The 16,965-nt window shown below is 65.4% G+C and overlaps 3 protein-coding genes across 3 annotated transcripts; 2 read left to right on the top strand and 1 right to left on the bottom strand.

Annotated features, from left to right (window-relative positions):
- The first annotated feature begins 6 nt into the window (after positions 1 to 6).
- Positions 7 to 10,769, top strand: CHLRE_01g021700v5 (uncharacterized protein). Its single transcript, XM_043058484.1, has 13 exons — positions 7 to 304; positions 394 to 467; positions 544 to 628; positions 743 to 1,003; positions 1,235 to 1,498; positions 1,773 to 2,166; positions 2,361 to 6,163; positions 6,422 to 6,704; positions 6,881 to 6,939; positions 7,155 to 7,202; positions 7,358 to 7,486; positions 7,668 to 7,928; positions 8,229 to 10,769. Exons 1-13 carry the CDS (start codon positions 104 to 106, stop codon positions 8,319 to 8,321), a joined length of 5,955 nt encoding a protein of 1,984 aa, XP_042928398.1. The 5' UTR covers positions 7 to 103; the 3' UTR covers positions 8,322 to 10,769.
- Positions 10,770 to 10,926: 157 nt separating this feature from the next.
- Positions 10,927 to 14,088, top strand: CHLRE_01g021750v5 (uncharacterized protein). The gene is made up of 6 exons (XM_043058485.1): positions 10,927 to 11,195; positions 11,270 to 11,413; positions 11,721 to 11,821; positions 12,406 to 12,534; positions 12,965 to 13,031; positions 13,299 to 14,088. The coding sequence occupies exons 1-6, from the start codon at positions 11,063 to 11,065 to the stop codon at positions 13,511 to 13,513; spliced, it is 789 nt and encodes a 262-aa protein (XP_042928399.1). The 5' UTR covers positions 10,927 to 11,062; the 3' UTR covers positions 13,514 to 14,088.
- Positions 14,089 to 14,140: 52 nt separating this feature from the next.
- CHLRE_01g021800v5 (uncharacterized protein) lies at positions 14,141 to 16,936 on the bottom strand. The gene is made up of 3 exons (XM_043058486.1): positions 16,112 to 16,936; positions 15,565 to 15,766; positions 14,141 to 15,285 (listed from the first exon to the last, which is right to left on the bottom strand). The coding sequence occupies exons 1-3, from the start codon at positions 16,624 to 16,626 to the stop codon at positions 15,037 to 15,039; spliced, it is 966 nt and encodes a 321-aa protein (XP_042928400.1). The 5' UTR covers positions 16,627 to 16,936; the 3' UTR covers positions 14,141 to 15,036.
- Between the last annotated feature and the right edge of the window lie 29 nt (positions 16,937 to 16,965).

Genomic DNA, 16,965 nt, shown 5'->3' on the forward strand with positions numbered 1-16,965 from the left:
AGCCTGTGTAAATACTATAGTGTCCTCAATGTCACCTCGAGCACGATGTATCTTTCACCCGTTGAGACTAGTGACTGACTGAGCATAGTAAGCCGCTGCCTCCATGGTCACGCAGCAAGCTACTGAGGTGCCGGTCTTTACATCAAAGTCACTCTATGAGCACCAAGCGCTTGCTGCATATGTGGAGAGCGATGCGCGGCGACGGGGGGCTCTCGCCCGCGTGTTCGCTGGATGTTTCGCTTCGGCGAGCGCCAACCAGCCAAATGTCGCCTGGCGGTCAGCTTATAGAAGCCCAGATGCCAAGGTGCGACTTTCAGTCCACGGAGGTCCTTGGGAAGTTTGCCGGGCTGAAACATGCAGTCTTTTGCACGCGAATTGCTTGCGCATCCGCAGGCGCTAGAGGATGCAGTGTTGCGAGGCCAAGGAAGCCAGCATGAGTTGCTATCGACTATGGAGCTCGCGCTCAGGTAAGAAGAGCCTCACGTGTGATACCGAGTGCGAAGAAGCTTTGACGCCTTCTGCCGGCCATTTCTTCAATTCTAGGGCTTCACAAGCTGGAGCATTCATGTGCAAAACGGTCGACGCGCGTCTGGGGCTGCGTGACCGGCGCGGCGACAACCAACTGAAGGTAACGCGATTCCTGTTTTTGCATGGCGCTGCGGTTTGCGGCTGTCAAGAAGTTGGTGTTTCTTGGCTTGAAGCCTTATCGAAGGCAACACTCTGGGGAATGAAACTCGTGCAGGTGATCAGCTGCGTCTTCGTAGAGCAGCCGCAGGCAGCCGGCTCGGCGCCGCGACGGCTCCCCGGGGCTGTCATTTTTCGTGACGCCGACGCGCCCAGCTTGCCATGGCTCGGCTTCGGTGCGCCGGTCGAGGACATCTCCTGCCGTGCCCCCAAGCAGCTGCTGGATAAGGTGCTGCCGCTGTCGTTCTTCCGGGCCACCGTGGCGGGCGGCCTCACCCCCACCGTCACACCCGAGCTGGCGTTTGATGGCGCAGCGGTGGTGAGTGGCGCGTGTGTCGTGCGCGGCGGCAGGGTGCACGCGCAGTATAAGCGTTACCTTGCCGCCTCATTCTTCTCAACCATGTCCTGCAAAGGCCGCGGCGGCCCAAAGCGGGAGGCAAAGCGGCCGCAAGGCGCAAACTTAGAGCCGCCGACGCACAGGCCCCAGCACTCCAGCACAGTGCTGTCGCGCTTGGTTCACCCGCCGCCTTTCCGCTACTTGCCCTTGCAGCTGGTGACGGTGCTGGAGTGGGGCACGCCCGGCCGCATCCTGTACCAGAACCTGCGGTCCGAGGCCTACTATGGCTGCCTCATGGGCCGGCCCGGGCTGATCGCTCCTGCAAATGGCGGCGGCGTCGGCGGCGGCTGCAGCGGCAGCGGGCGGGCGGTGCTTCTGGGGGACACGCTGCTGCGCTGCCTGCTAACGCCGGGCGGGCCGGAGGGCGAGGGCGAGGACATGCTGGAGCAGCTGCTGGACACGGTGGTGGCGGGGCAGGTGCGTAGGGCGGGCGGGGGCCTTGGTGGGGGCCGTGTGGTTTTGGGTCGGGGCAATCTGCACCCAGAGGGAAACCCATTTACATCACGGGTAAAGGGGCCGCATGCAGCACGAGTACCGTAGGAGGGCATGCAGCACGAGTGCTGTAGGTGCTGTGTTTTTCGGGCGCCTGAAATGGCTGCTGCAAAGCAAGCATACGGTATGCAACGAACCCGTCCGCTGAACATCCTCCCCGTTGCCTCCGCCCGCTTGTCTTGATCCGTTATTCGAGTAGGAGTTTGAGGCCATCATCCAGGTGCCCAGCTCGCTTGTGGGCTTGGCGGAGCCGCCCAGGAGGAAGCGCAGTCGGCCGCAGGTGGAGCAGCAGCTGCTGCAGCTGCAGCAGCAGCAGCCCGCCTCCACGCCCATGGCGCGGCAGCAGCTGCGCGGCACGCCGTCTTCGAAGCAGACGACGCTGGGCCGCAGCGTGGCAGCGGCGGCTGCGGCCGCCGCCGCCTTCACAGCCACCAGCAGCGGCGGCACCCGCGCCTCTAACTCCGGGGCGGAGGAGACCGACGGCGTGGGCGCGGCGGACCTGCTCATCGGGGAGACGGGCGAAGACCTGGATGACACGGACAGGGCGTTGCTGCAGGCGCTCGCCTTCTCGCCGTCGCCAGCGCCGTCCGCAGGTGCGGCCCAGGGCTGCAAGAAAATCAACATGCCCACGTCGAAGTATGGCTAGAATTCCGCTGTGATGGTTTCAATCAGAGAACCCAGAGTGGAATGCGGCAAACAAGCTCGTTAACAATGGCCACGGGCATTGCAAACCTCAGATTTGCGCCTTGACGACCTGACTTCACATATTGTTGCTACATGTACGCAGGCGCGGCTGTGGGTGGCGGCGCATGCGGTGGCGGCATGGGCGGCTGCTCGGTTCACCACCGCACCGCTGCCTGCAATATCGTGTCATTCACGCCCGCGACGGCAGGCACCGCCAGCATCACCCGGCAGGCCACGGCGCGCATGGGCTCCTTCCTGCTGCCGCGTGCCGCCGGCTCGGCCGTCTACCCGGCTGCTGCCGCCGGAGGCGGTGGCGGCGGCGGCACAAGCTATCTCTCGAGTGCGCTCTCGCAGCAGCTGCCGGCGCTGGGGGCAGCCGCGGCGCTGGCGGATGCCCCGCCCGGCTCTCGCGGCAGGGCGGCCGGCAGCGGCGTCGTCACCAGCCGCGCGCTGCAGAAGATGATGATGGGCGTCAACGTGGCCACCACGCCGCTCAAGGGCCGGCAGCGGCAGCAGCTGCGGCGCGTCGTCAGCACCGACTTCGCCCGCGCCTCCGCCGCCTCCGCCGCGTCCGTGACGGCGCCTACTGCGGCTCCTGCGGCGGCCGCCGGGCCTGCGGCGGCGAGCGCGGCCGTGGCTGCCGCCACAGCCGCCCTGCAGCAGCAGCTTACCTTGCAGGCCAACCACCATCATCACCAGCAGAGCTTCCAGCTGCCCCACCCGCAGGCGAGCATGACTGCAGCATGCGAGTCTGGAGCTGCCCTGCCGCTGCAGCAGCCGCCGGCAACCATTCACATCTCAATGTTGGAGCAGACGCACCAGCCCCAGCCCCACTACTACGCTTGCCTGCCCGACACGGGCGGCGCCGACGGCTACCCGGCCGCGCCCTCCACTGCATGCAGCGACAGCCTGCCTGTCCCGATGCCTCGTAGCGTGTTGGCTGTAGGCCGAGGTGCTGTGGTCCCAGTGGCTGCAGACGCAACCGCGAGCGCGTGTGGCCCTGCAGCCGGCGGCCTGCTCTTAAGGGCCACCACCACCTCGGCGGCGGCAGCGGCAGTGGCGGTGCTGTCCCCCCGCACAGCCGCCTCTCCGGTGCCCGCCTCACCCTTCGTCAGCACCTCCGCCTTCCGCGCCAGCAGCGCCTGCATCTCGCCCGCCCTGCCTTCCGGCGCTATGGCCGCCGGCCCGGTGCCCGCGGACGGGCTGCACAGCTCCATGCCGCTCCAGCTCAGCAGCCTGAGGGCCCACAGCAGCATGGGGCCCGCGCCTGGCGTAGTCGGCGGCGGCGGACGAGGCGGGAGCAACTGCGGCAGCAACGGCGGCAGCCCCTTCACCACCTCCCGCGCCGGCGCGTGGGGCCTGTCCGGCGCCCCCAGCAGCGGCGGCGGTGCGAACGGTGTCGGCTTGTATGGTCTGTACGGGCCGTGGGGCACGCCTACTTGTACGTCTCGCAGCCGGGCAAGGGACTGTCGCTACGTGGACGAGCCGGTGCGGCACGCCGGCTTCGCCACAGCACCGGCTGCCCCGCTGGTGTTACCAACATCGGCAGCCGCCGCCGCAGCGGCCATGCGGCAGTGCAACGCGGGCTCAACTGGCGGCGGTGGCGGCGGCGGCGATGGCAGCTCCAACCACGCGACGCCGCTGCTCGCCCAAGATGAGCGCGGCTACGAGCGCACGTCCACGGGCGGCGCGCGGGGCTTTGGCAGCCGGGCGGGCGTCCACTACTCCAGCCGTGGCGCTAGCTGCAACGGCTACGTGTACGGGTGCGCCGGCGGCAGCAGTAATGGCGGCGGCGGCCCGCTTGGCTCTGTGGACGGGCTGCGGCGCAGTACGGACAGCGCCGGCGGCAGGGCGGCCGGGGCTGGGGGCCTGACGCGCAGCAACAGCGCTGCGCCCGGCTATGGCGGCGCCGGGCCGGGCTCGCTGGTGCTGATGGAGGAACTGATCCGGCTGGATGAGTGCAGCGAGCACGGGGAGGCGGAGGACGCGCCCAGCGGCCGCAGCGGCGGCGGCGGCGGAGGAGGACGCGCCCCAGCGGTGGACGACACCGCGGCGGCTGGCTTCACCGCGGTGGATCCAGTGGACCCAGAGGACCCCGGCTTGCTGGCAATCGCCGCTGATGATGAGGTGGCGTGCATGGATTTTTTGGCTGCGACAGTCCGGGACCTGGGCGAGGTGACGGCGACGGCGCACCACCAGCAGCAGGTGCCGACCTCGGCGGCGGTGAGCGGTGCGACACAGCAGCAGGCCCCGAGCTGCGCCCGCCGGCTCCCGTTCGACCCCAACCCGCAGCGCAGGAGCCTCGAGCTGCAACAGCAGCAGCAACAGCTGCAGCAACAACAACAGCACCAACGGCAACAACAGCAGCAGTCGCAGGATCAGGCTTCCGGAACTCACCCCCGGCCTCCGACGGCCCTCATGTGGACGCCACCGCCTCGCCTGCACCACTCCACTGACTTTCAGGCCACAACAGAAAGTATGGAGCTACCGGAAGCCATCAGCAACGGCGGCGGCGGCGCCGTCGACGCCCTGCCCGCCAGCATGCGCGGCCGCTCCATCGCCTCGCCCTACCACTGCTCTGTGCAAGGGTCGCTGCATAGCAGCCCCGCGCATAAGGCCGGCGGCGGCCTAAGTGGCGGCGGCGCCTTTGCCAGCAACGGAGGCGACCGGCCGAGCAACTCGGGTCGCCTGCGCCCCTCCGACACCGGCATTCGGCGCGGCGGCTCCCGCAGCGGCCTCGGCACGACCACCAGCGGCGTCTTCTACGGGATCGCGCTGGGTGCAGGCAGCACTCACGCCACCACGCCGCCGCCGCCCACGCCGCACCGGCGGCTCACGACGCGCGACCGGCTGCAGTTGTTGTTCGGTGGCAGCATGCGGCAGCGCGCAGCCACCACGTCTGATAGTCTGGAGCTGGCGCCGGCGCCGGTCTCCATGGGCCCGGCACGCCGGTCGGTTGACGTGGTGGGCCGCGCGCCGCGCCGGTCCATGCCCTCGCCCATGCCGGGCACCTCGCGCTTTCCCACGACACTGCAGGTGGCGGCGGGTGCGCCCGTGATTGTGCCCCAGTCGCCCAGGACGCGCATGTCACCTCGAGATGCCATCGGTGCCACCGCCGCCGTGGCCGCTGGGTGCGAAGCGCCGGCGGCGGCGGCCGCCGCCGCAGCGGCTGCGGCGGCGGTGCGCGGCGGCCTCGGCGGCGGCTTCTCGGCGCCCGTCATCAAGATGCAGCAGCCGGCCAGCTGGCAGCAGCAGCAGCAGCGAGTGCTGCAACAGTACCACGCCGCCGCCGCCGCCGCCGCCGCCGCCGCGAGTGGCGGCCTCAAGGCCAACGCCCTCTCTGAGGATTGTCCGGCCGTGGCCGGCGCCGCACGGCCGCATCCGGCGTCCGCTGACGCCGCGGCCGGCACCATCACCAACACTGCCAACGGCAGCGGCGCGCTGCCAAGCAGCGTGCTTCTGAGGGCCGCGGCGGCGCTAGCTGCCACCGAGGGACGCAGTGGCGGCGTCAGCGCTCTGACCGCCACCACCGCCTTCAGCCGCGTGTCGCTGGTGGCGCCGGCGGAGAGCAGCGTCGGTGGCGGCGGCGCGGTTGCCACCATGATGACCACCACGATGACGCAGCCTCGCACCATGGACGGGCTGCTGCCCGCAGCCGCACCGCTGGGGGCCACGGATGAATCTATGGTGTTCGGCCCGAGGCACGTGATGCGCATGCCGGAGCTGCAGACCGCGGAGGTGACGACGGCGGCGGCGGCGGCATCCGGCGGCGGCGGCGGGCGGCGCTGGCACAAGGTCACGGCGTGCCTGTGCGCATGCTCGCAGACGCAGAAGGCGCAGGCGCACAGGCAGGGTGGCGACGGCGGTGATGCTCCGCGCGAGCGACTCATGATCACGTTGACGCAGGTGGGGCAGGGGTTTCACTGGCCCGTGCGTGGTCTTTCTGTGTCCTCCATCGTGTGTCAAAAAACCTCAAGCCCGCCCAGACGACGCCAGAGTTACTACCGATACCTACCCACTACCGAGCGTCGCGTCCATTGTGTAGATGTAGGTGTAGGTGTAGGTGTGTGCCCCATGCCCAGTGTGGCATGTGCTGCACAGCAGTAAACGTCGCACCCCGCCTGTGCCATGCGTGCTCCAACCGTGCTGGTCGCTCGCTCGCAGATCGACGTGACGGAGCAGGTGGAGGCGCAGGCGCGGCTGGCCAAGATGCTGGAGCAGGAGCACAAGGTGCTCGAAGGCATTTACCCGCGCCACGTGATCGAGTACCTCACCCTAGAGGGCCGCGAGTCTGTGGGCGACGGCGGCGCAGGCACAGGCGCAGGCGGCCGAAGTGGCAACGGCGGAGACCAGTGCTTGCTGTCGCTGCTGCCGGGCAATGTGGCGCGCATGGCCTCACTGGCCACCTGGCACAGCGGGGTGACGGTGCTTTTTGCCGACATCGTGGGTGAGTCGATGAGAGATGGATGGTGGGTTATGGATGGATTGTGGGGTGTTCGGGTTGCTGTCAGGCCCACCGTCCGTGGTTTATTTGCCTCCGGTCAGGGGCTAACAACGGCTGTTTAATTCCGTCTGTGTGGCCGCCAACTTCACTCTCCCCTCTCCTCCCTCCCGCTGCTGCAGGCTTCACCACCATGTGCACCGCCTGCACGCCGCTCGCCGTCATGGCATTCCTCAACCAGGTGGGTCCGCCCGCCCGCCCGTCCGCCCGCCGCCCAAAAGCTACCTTTGTAGCGGTTGTGGGGCAGCAATAGAGCAACAAGTGCACGTGGCAGCGGGGGGGGTGAATGCCAAGGGGCTGCCCCGCCAGCCGCCCAAACATCCCGACATTCACCGGTGTAACCCTCCCGCCCTGCGCCCACCCACCCCTCGCCTCGCTCTCGCTCTCGGCATGCAGCTCTACAGCCGCCTGGATGCCATGATTGACATCTACAAGGTCTACAAGGTGCGTGCGGAATCTAGGGATGCGGTGGGGTGCAGCCCAGAAGCAAAGCAAGAGCTGGAGCAGCAGGGGTGCAGCCTGCAAATGCGCAGCCGGTAGCTCCTGTAGCGGGCACGCACAACCTTTCCCGCACTGGGCTCGGCATTTTGCGATGGCAGGTGGAGACCATCGGCGACTGCTACATGGTGGCGGGCGGGCTGGTGGCGCACGATGATGACGGCTACAAGTCCGTCATCTCTGGCGGCGAGGACCCGCTGCATGCGGTGCGCGTCATGGAGTTTGCGAAGGTGCGTGCGTTAGCATATGGTGTAGATAGGCGCTAGCTGATTGATTCAGAAAAGCATAGGCGTTGCAGCAGGCCGTAAGCGAGGAGCATCCACAGCGCCAACTTGCTGGTCTCAGTTTTGAGTCTGCTGCGTGCTGAGCACCCACACGCTTGCGCCCTGCACTTCACACACGCCACGACAGGCCATGCTGCGCGTGTCTCGCGAGCTCCGGATGCCCCACACCAACGAGCCGGTGCAGATGCGCATCGGCATGCACAGCGGCCCCGTCACCAGCGGCGTGGTGGGCGAGCGCATGCCGCGCTTCTGCCTGTTTGGCGACACCGTCAACACCGCCAGCCGCATGGAGTCCACGTGCCGCCCCGGCTCCATCCACGTGAGCGCCGAGACGCGCGCGCGCCTGCCCAGCGAGCCCTGGCACGACCGCGGCATGAAGGAGGTCAAGGTGGGTGGATGGGTCGCGGCGGGGGCGCGCGTCGTGCGTACGGTATGTGTAGGCAGATGGGAGCAGTGGTCATGGCGACGGGTTCTGGGAGAAGGCTGCAGCTGCTATCCATGGAGCATGGGGCACACGTATTAGGCTTGCCTGCTGCAAGCCTGCGTGCCGGGCATGGCCCCCCACGCCGCCCCTTCTACCCCTACCACCAGCTGAGGTCCCCGCCTCGGCCAAAATGCCTCTCGCACGTCGGCACGTGGGCTCAATTCAACCATTGCCGCCCCGCCCCGTGCCCCTCCCGAACCTCAGGGAAAGGGTGCCATGCAAACGTACGAGTGGGCCGGAGACGCGGACGAGGTCGACGGCGATCAACTGCAGCGCGTAATGGGCGTATACCTTTAAACTAGCTAGGGCGGGCTATTCATGTACGTGTTGCTTGCTATGTATGCCCTTCATTCTGCCAAGGACTGAGGAACGCGCGACTGTCTCAGCGCAACAACCACTAACGCGTGACCTGAGATGCTGCGCAATGAAGCACAGCATGCTTGACAACGCACGGGCGTATTCATGGGGTTCCAAAACATGGGCGGGAACCTTTTTGTTAGGTAGTTGGTAGTTGGCTGGTCGCCTGCCGCATGTGGTACGGCGCCAGCTGTCAACCCGGGTGTGAAGCAGTTGGCTGTGCGTCAGTCGTTGCTCATGGCACGCTGCTGTGCAAACGTGTGCAGCGGACTGCTGGTGGGTACAGCAAGGGTAAAGCAATGTTGAATTCTATGGGCAAGGTTATAACTTTTGTGGTGTGCGCCCGATATGAGTAGTGGCCTGAAGACTGAACATGACAACTCGACCGTGTGAGTACGGCAAACTGACTGCATGCAGGGCTCTGCGCATCATAACCGAAGCTTTCTGGGATAACCCTCCTGAGGGTCTTGCAAATGCATAAGCTGGCGTGCTTGTTGGACTTGCGAGCTCGCTTGTGCATATCTGAAAGAGCTGGAGGATGATGGGCTTAAAAATCCTCATCGGGATAGAGCCATGGCGTGTCGATTGCGACGCCATTCTTGGATTGGTGCATGTTTTTGCATGCTTGCATGCATGTTTGACACACCGTGTGCATGCAGTGATTTGTGGTTGAGCAACAACAAATGGTTGTGGCCTTGTTTACGGAAGCGATGTGGCTTTTTAACCGGCCACGGATACCATCATATCGCCTCTCGGCGCCTACACTGCGACATAGCCCGGCTGTAGACTGGCTGCTTTTCAAAATTTCAATCATGCTGACGGGCATTTCCATGGTGGTGCTTGGTCATTACATTACATGCGTGATCTATGCGGTGCATCAACCCGACGTGCAGAGGCCCCTCCTCAACACCATGCTTGCGTCCTTGTGGGAACGACGGACACTCAACCGCCCCAGCCTACGGCTGTGCGTGGTTGCTTTGTTGTCGCGTTCTCAGAACCGGTTGTAGTTGCAGCAGGTGTGGTGAGGGCGTAATAAAGCAGAATGACCTTTTCGGGGATTTTGGTGTGAGTTTACACCCGTGCATGGGGCATGCATATGCGCGGGGCTTGCATGCATACCGTGCTCGACAAGGTGCCGGGCACAAGGGGGCACTACCGGGCCCAGGTGGGGATGCCGCACGAACAATAAACAGGGAGGACACGTTGGCGCCCATCATGCATGCAGTCGTGTTCGCGCGTTGGCCTTGCCGAGCACTTGTTGTGTGTGCGGACGAAGGAAGATTCACGGTCAAAGGCAGGCTGGTAAGTGCAGAATCCCATTGGCCAGGGGCCCGTTGCAGGTGCGCCTTGAGCAAACACGTTCCATTTTCTTTGGTCCGGCGCCCTGAGTGCGGTGTCTGCGTAAGCTCGAAGTGCGTTCGTGCCAGTGTGCGGCAAGCTGCAGTTTCACCACCCTAGTGGCGCTTGTTGAGATGACGTAAGTTGTGAGGTCTCGGACAAATGCGCTCTGCCTCGGGCCGAGGCGGCGTGGTGTGAGGCTGATGTGCCGCGGGCGGGCGGCGCGGGGCCGGGGAGGACCGTGAACGGGTGCTGCGTTGGGGTAGCGACAGTGCACGTTGCTGGTGCAGGTGTGGGGCACGCCGCCCCCATGGATGGCTACCCCCCCACCACCACCACCACCATGCCCGGCCACGTGCCAAACGCTCAGTGGCAGTGCAACGTTAGGGTGGCAGCGTTAGGCGCTGAGATGCATGATGGCGGCTGGCGAGCAGCAGGCAGGACAAACGCACACACCGCCGCGTGAGCAGGCAGCGTGCGAGAGGGGTGAAGATAGAGGGCGTAGCCTATGTGTGGGTGTGCGCTCTTCTTATGTATTGGAAGCAATTTCGTTGCCGGTGCCGTGCCGAGGTGCACAGTGGGGTGCTTGCGGGGTTCAGGGGCGACGGCACAGCTTGCCAGGGGCCCTGCAGTTCCAAGTGTGGGGCCAGACCAAGTGCGGGGGCAGACCATGGGAGCAGGAGTGGCTAAATCTGCTGGCTGCTGAAACTGGAGCCCGTGTGTTGCGCTTCATGTTATGACTGCGCCGTGTGACGCGGCGGCTGGTACACGCCTCCTGTGTGTGTTGGTGGGGGTCGAATCTAATCCCGGTGGTTACACGGTTTGAGAGGCTTCGGTCTCTCATTGTGGTTGTGAGCAAGTGCTTGGGGATAAGAACTTTGCGATGTGCTAGGGAGAGACCCGGGACAGCTCGTGCGTGATGTGTGGAGAATGAGCAGAGTAGGCTCGAAGAGTCAAGGGGCGACCCTGATGAGCGATGGGACGTGCAGAGCGAGCATTTTCCCTCAAATTCTTGTAAAAGATTCAGCGGATATGTAAGCTTAGCGTGGATATCGGCGTGTTTACGAAAAAAAACTCCACCTGCGGCGAACAGCCCCTGCAGCTGTCTGACGCGGGGCGCAGCAGCGGGCAGGGTCAGCCCTAGCAAGATTGTGTTCGTGCCGGGTCAAACAGCATCCCTTGCCGCAGAGCGGCCCCTTGAACACAAGTTATTTGGCTCGGCATATCAAGTTGCAAATGCGACAGTAGGTGGCACTCGCACCGCCGTGGTGAAGATCCCGTCTGTGAAACCAAGGACTTTCACCTAGCACTTAAACGCATTACTTATACTGAGCTTGCTAGTCATGAAAAGGAAACACGCAGCCGTTGGTGCGCTAGGGCTAGGCGGATACGCGAGCGACGAGGACGAAGGCGAAGTGGGCTCTCAAGAGGCGGAGGACGCGGTTGATGACCAGTCACAGGGGGAGCAAGGGCAAGGTTGGTGCCCATTTGCGGGTGCGACAAATTAGTCGCGGCCGCATTCCTTCAAGCCAATGTGGAATGCCGTGCAGGAGTCCTGCTGCCGCATTATCGGAGCAAGGAGTCGTTGGATGCAGATGAGCTTGAAGCACTGGGCGAGGACGGGGAAGACCAGGACGAGGAGCGGAGGCGGTCGCCGCTGACTGCGGGGACGTCCAGCGGCGACGGCGACGCAGGTGAGCCTGCGGGCCCAGGCCAGCAGCACGAGCGGGCGGGGTTATCTGCGGGGCTATCTGCAGGTTCGGTTGTATGGCCCTGCATGGCTGGCTAGGCCTGGGAAGTGGTGCGGTGGGTCGTGGCGGTGTGGCTGGCACCGGAAGGGCGTCGCGCTGACACACCTCGAGGCCGCATGGGGCCCAAGCGGCCCGGCGCCGCAACCCAGTGCCGCCTTTGCCGGACCCACTCATAGCTTCGTGATACGGCCACGAAACTATTCTCTTATCGCTCACACGCTTCCATGCTCCTTTCTGGTCTCGGCTGCAGGCGGGCGCGCGGGCGGCGGCCCGGACCCCTCCAACCTGCTCAGCCGCCTGCCGCCGGGGCTGCGGGACCCACTGCCCACCGAGTGCTCTGAGGCGCTGCAGGTGAGCCGGCGGCTGTGTGTGTGTGGCGAGGTGTCTTTGTGTGGGCTTGTGTATGGGGCGGGGCGCGTCTCTGTCGCGTCGGTCGCACCTCTGGACTACAAAAGGATGCGGAGTCCATTGGATGGCGCGAGCTCAAAAGGGGTATCACTCGTGTCAGGGTAGGTGTTTAAGAACCCAACGACTACGCTAGATCCCGCCCTGGGGAAGGGGAAGGGATGGTATAGAGCCGTGGAGGCGAGGGGCACGAGGATGCAGGCCGCGCAACCCACGCATGCCATCAGTGTGCGGGGCCGGGCAGGTCGCGACCGGTAGGCGCGTGTGTGAGCGGCAGCGGCGCTCTGACTGCTCGAGTACGGCGCAGTTCAGGGCGGCGCAGGAGGCACGTTGTGGTGCCGGGGGCATACGCCCACAGCTGTCCATGTAGGGATGTGCGAAGCACGTGCCGGGCGCGGTGCACCCACATGTATACAACCACGTCGCGTGCTCTCTTGGCGCACACGCACACGCGCACACGCGCGCGCGCACCCCGACGCTTTCCCCTTGTGCTTTCAAACGCGCGTGCGCCACTCCTGCTGCTGCCCCAGGCCAAGTTCGGTCAGTACGTGGCGACGCTGCGGGGCCGCGGCATCAGCCTGACGGACAGCATCATGCAGCGCAAGGCCTTCCGCAACCCCGACTTCCTGCAGAAGCTGGTGGAGCACTTCAACATACAGGTGAGGGAGGGAGCGGAGGAGGGCGGAGGGGAAGTTGGGGGGGCGTGTGTAGAAGGGGGCGTGTTGTGAGGGAACACGGATGAGTGCGTGCTCCGCGCATGCGTTGAGAGGGCGTGTGTGGGCAGCGGAGGGAGAGGGCCAGGGAGGAGGAGGTGTGGGAGCGAGGACGGGCAGCAGAACCTGGGATGCAAGATTGGGGGGATCATAAATACCAGCCCAAACTAAACCAGACCAAGCTAAGCGGAGCACACGCAGAGGCGTTAGTTCCAAGCGATAATACTTATGGGTGGGCCCTGGCAGCCCGGCCCCCTTCCCTGCTATGTTGGCCATCCGTATAAACCGCTGTGCCGCCCGCAACCAAGGACAGCTACCCAACTGTCTCTCTGACAACCACATGCGCATACACATGCACTGACACATGTACTTGCAGGAGCACGGCAGCGCCTTCCCGCCGGACGTGTTCCAGCCGGATGAGCTGCCGTCGGAGGACACGATAGGTGCGTGGAGGACTGGGGGTGGCCTGGGGTGGGGAGGTGAGTTAGGCGGGGCGGGGGCGGGCTGGGGTGGGGCGGGGCGGGGTAGTTCACTCCAGATCCCAAAGCAACCGGGGCGGGGCGGGGAAACAGCGTGGGCCGGAGCATCCGCCGCATGTGGCCGGCCAGGGGATGACCAGGGAGCTGGGTGCTGCGCATTCAAGCCACACGCTCACCCTGCTCACGACTCCTTGATTGCCCTTCCACCTCACCTCTTCCCCGGTTCCACAGAGGCGCTGCTCCGGGCGCTGGATCGGGAGCAGGAGCGGCGTGCGCGCGCGCGGGAGGCGCAGGTTGCAACGGGCACGGCGCGCATCGACTTCAGTAAGGGTGCGGGGCCGCTGGGGCACATCCCCGCCTCCAACTCCGCCTCCAACCTGCTCATGGCGCAGCAGGCGGCGGCGGTGGCGGCGGCGGCCGTGGCGCGGGTGGTGGGCAAGCGCTGAGTGCGGCTGGGTGGAAGGGGGGCGGCGGTGGATGGTGGATGGTGGCTGGGAGTGGAGGGGACTGTGGCGGCGGGATTTGGGGTGGCGGATTGGCGCGCGGAGAGGCGGGTGGCTGGCACGTGGTGGTGATGTTGTGTTGGCTGCATAGCAAAGAAGATGTTGTTCTGGTGTTTGGCGGCTAGACAAAAATGATGATGTTGCTCCGGTGTTGGCTGCCTGACACCGCATGGCGCAGTACTGCTGAGGGGCGTGATGGTGGTGTTGCGCGCCCGTGAGCTGGTGGCTGGTGGTGGGAGGCATGAGCTGTAGGCGGGTGGACACAGGGTGGTGCGGTCGGGAGGTGGGCCGGGAGGTCGCGGTCCGGAGGGCCTCGTAGGCGTTTGTGCGCATGGGTCGGGGGCAGGGATGAGCCGGCGCCGCAGAGCGGTTGTGAGCGGGTGTTCCATCCCAGAAGGGCACAAGAGTCCCTGATGCATGGGTTGCTTTTGGTATTGCAAGTACAACATGGGGGTGGTGCCAAGCCCTGCTGTAGGCCTGTGTTGCGCCTTGCTGCCACACGCTGTCACGTCAGCTGCAAGGGCGCACCGGCCCCTGCCACAACCTCCAGCGCCACTGCGCCGCAGCCTTAAGCATATTGTGTGCGTCAGGACTGCGGGCACCGTATCAACAGCAGCCAAACGCGCTGCACGGCAACAACCACCCTTGAAGCGACACAACCACATCACAACCCGCGGCACATACTTGGGTACCTCATTCCCACCTACACGCAAACTCCATGAGCAGTCAAACAGCACACAAACACACAAACACACGCATACACACATACGTATACACACACAGAAACACACACACACATACACACACACGTGCACACACATCCATGTGGTAGATGGCAGGATGAAGCCCCTCTCCTCCCATGAATGCCAGGGCTTCGAGCCTGCGACCTTATCAGCCGTAGGCAGTCTGCATCAAAACCGGTGCAGCTGAAGAACTGATCCAAAGGATGAATCAAGCATTACACTCGAGCATATCACTCTCCTTGCAAATTGCAGTGCAGCCCACCGCACTTGTGGGCACTCGCAACCCCTCGCTCACACAAACTCCATTCTTCGTCGCCCGTCGGCGTTGGCAGTGCCCATTGCATTCTTCCCCGCGCACAAGGCTCCAGTCCACCGCCGCCACCCGCCCACCACGCCCTGCCGCCAGGTGCACCCCAGCAGGCACCATGCAGCGGGGGCCCCCGCGCTATCCAACACAGTGAAGCATTGGGGTTTATCACGTACGCACCTCCCGCATTTTGCAGTGTGGTTCGCAATGGGGCACCCGCGTGAAGCCAGACGCCCGAAAGAGGGCCCGCCGGCCCCTGGCCCGGCTTTGGGTTTCGGAAACGGTTTATGCAGGTTTCAAGGTTTCTTGGCTCTCCGCAAACGCTCCTAAACAAAACACAAACGCAAAACACACACTCTACCTCTCCACTCATATGGCTCTCGGTCACACGACCCCCTTCCATCCCCCTCCGCCCCTCACGGCAGCTCCAGGTGCTCCCGCCCCCGCCAGTAGCGCCGCCCGTAGTCGTACAGCAGCTCCTCGCCCGCCTCCACCCGCCGCAGCGTGAAGAACAGCACGGTGCGTGTGGCGCGGCGGTAGTAGCGGCCCACGTTGGGGCGGGCGCGGCTGTGGTTCATGTGCACGGGGTGGAAGGCGGCGGTGTCGGGGGCCAGGTGCGCGGCGTCGAGCACGTGGCGCTCGTCCACAGCCATGGCGTAGTCGCCCTGTGGGGGGTGGGGTGGGGTGGGGTGGGGTGGGGTGGGGTGTGGGGTGGGGGAGCGTGTGTGCGTGCGTGTGTTTGGGGTATGGGGTTTTCGGGTTGGTGTGCGGCTTGGTGTGTTGGGTCGGCACTACTTCATGTGCCCCCCTCAGCCACAGCCTCGGCCCGGGTGCCAGCACGCCCCACATGCGGCCTGGCACGGCGGGTTGGTGGGGGTCTGGGCGGCACACACAAGCACACCCAAGCACACACAAGCACTCCCAAGCACGCGCCGCCCCCTCACCGCTCCGTCCGGGTACTTGGCGTCGAAGGCCTCTGTGTCCAGCAGCACCCCGCTGTAGGCGCCCAGGCAGGTGCCGGCGGGGATGGAGGCGGCGGCGAAGGCGCCGTTGCCGCGCACGTCGCCGGTGGGGCGCACCACCACCGCGCCCGGGGCCACGGCGGGGCCGGCGGAGGGCACGCCCGCCACAATGTACAGGCGGCCGCTGTGGGGGTGGAGGAAGTGGGGTGGGGGCGTGAGGTGGGGGCGTGTGTGGGTGTGTGTGTGGGTTGTGTGGGTGGGTTGTGTGCCCGAGCCCAACGGAACAGGTCCTACTTGTGCGGGGCGGGGGCGGGGTGCGAGTGTGGATGGGGGGGGGGGGCGCGAATGCTCGATGCTGCGGTAACTGCCGGTGCAATACAGCCTGCACCCGCGCAACCCGCCGTCTCCCATCTGCCCTGCCCCCTGCTTCCCCCTCCACCAGCCCACCACCCTCACCGCCGTGCTGGACCACCTCACACCCCATTACAACCCCACCATAACCAGACCATCAGACCATCAGACCACCCACCGCAGCAGCTCCACGTGGAATTTATCCCCCATCACCAGCTTGGCCAGACCAAGTCCCGCTGCCGCCACGCCCGCTGCCGCCGCCGCGCCGCCGCCCAGCGCCGCCGCCACAGCCTCCAGCGCCGGCAGCTGCTCCGGCTGTAGCGATGACAGCCGGTTGTAGCAGGCCTCTCCCACCAGGGTCAGGGCGCCAGCCATGGCGGCGAGGAGGCGCGGGTCGCGGCGGGAGAGCGAGGGCGGGGCCGCGGTGGCCGCGGCGCTCGAGGTGCTCGAGGTGCTCAGCGCGGGTGGGGCTGCTTCCCGGGCGGGGCCGACCGCTCCGGATGAAGTGGCGCCGCTCGGCTGGGAGGTGGTGGGCGAGGGCCGCTCGATGGTCGTTACTGCTGCTGATCGGACCGAGCTGTCCGGCTTAGCGGAGGCGCGGCAAAGCGTCACCGACCGAGCGCGAGCGACGCTGGGCCATCCGGTCGCTGATGAATGGGCGCCAGCCCCGCCGCGGGCATTTAGGAGGCTCATCAATATCAGTATTGTAGTTAAAGGGCGATACTATGCTTGATAATGGGCCGGCGTGTTGAAGGAGCTCAGCGGCGAAAACGGCCTCCAGGGCCACAAACCCGCCGTCGTGACAGACTTCGAGCTAAGTTACTTTTGGAATAGATGCTTCAACAACGTGTGTAATAGGCTGCTCGGTGGGTACAAACTATGTTGTGTGGCGCCCAGGCGTGCGCCGACCAGCTTGCAGTGCGCCTAATTAGCGTACACCGCCTGCAAGCAGTCTATACAAAGCTCTACCTGAGGGAACTGCTGTCATGCCCGAAACGTGAGGATTAGACAGTGCAACTGACAAGTGGTTGC

Source organism: Chlamydomonas reinhardtii, chromosome 1, assembly GCF_000002595.2.
Source record: "Chlamydomonas reinhardtii strain CC-503 cw92 mt+ chromosome 1, whole genome shotgun sequence".
NCBI lineage: Eukaryota > Viridiplantae > Chlorophyta > Chlorophyceae > Chlamydomonadales > Chlamydomonadaceae > Chlamydomonas > Chlamydomonas reinhardtii.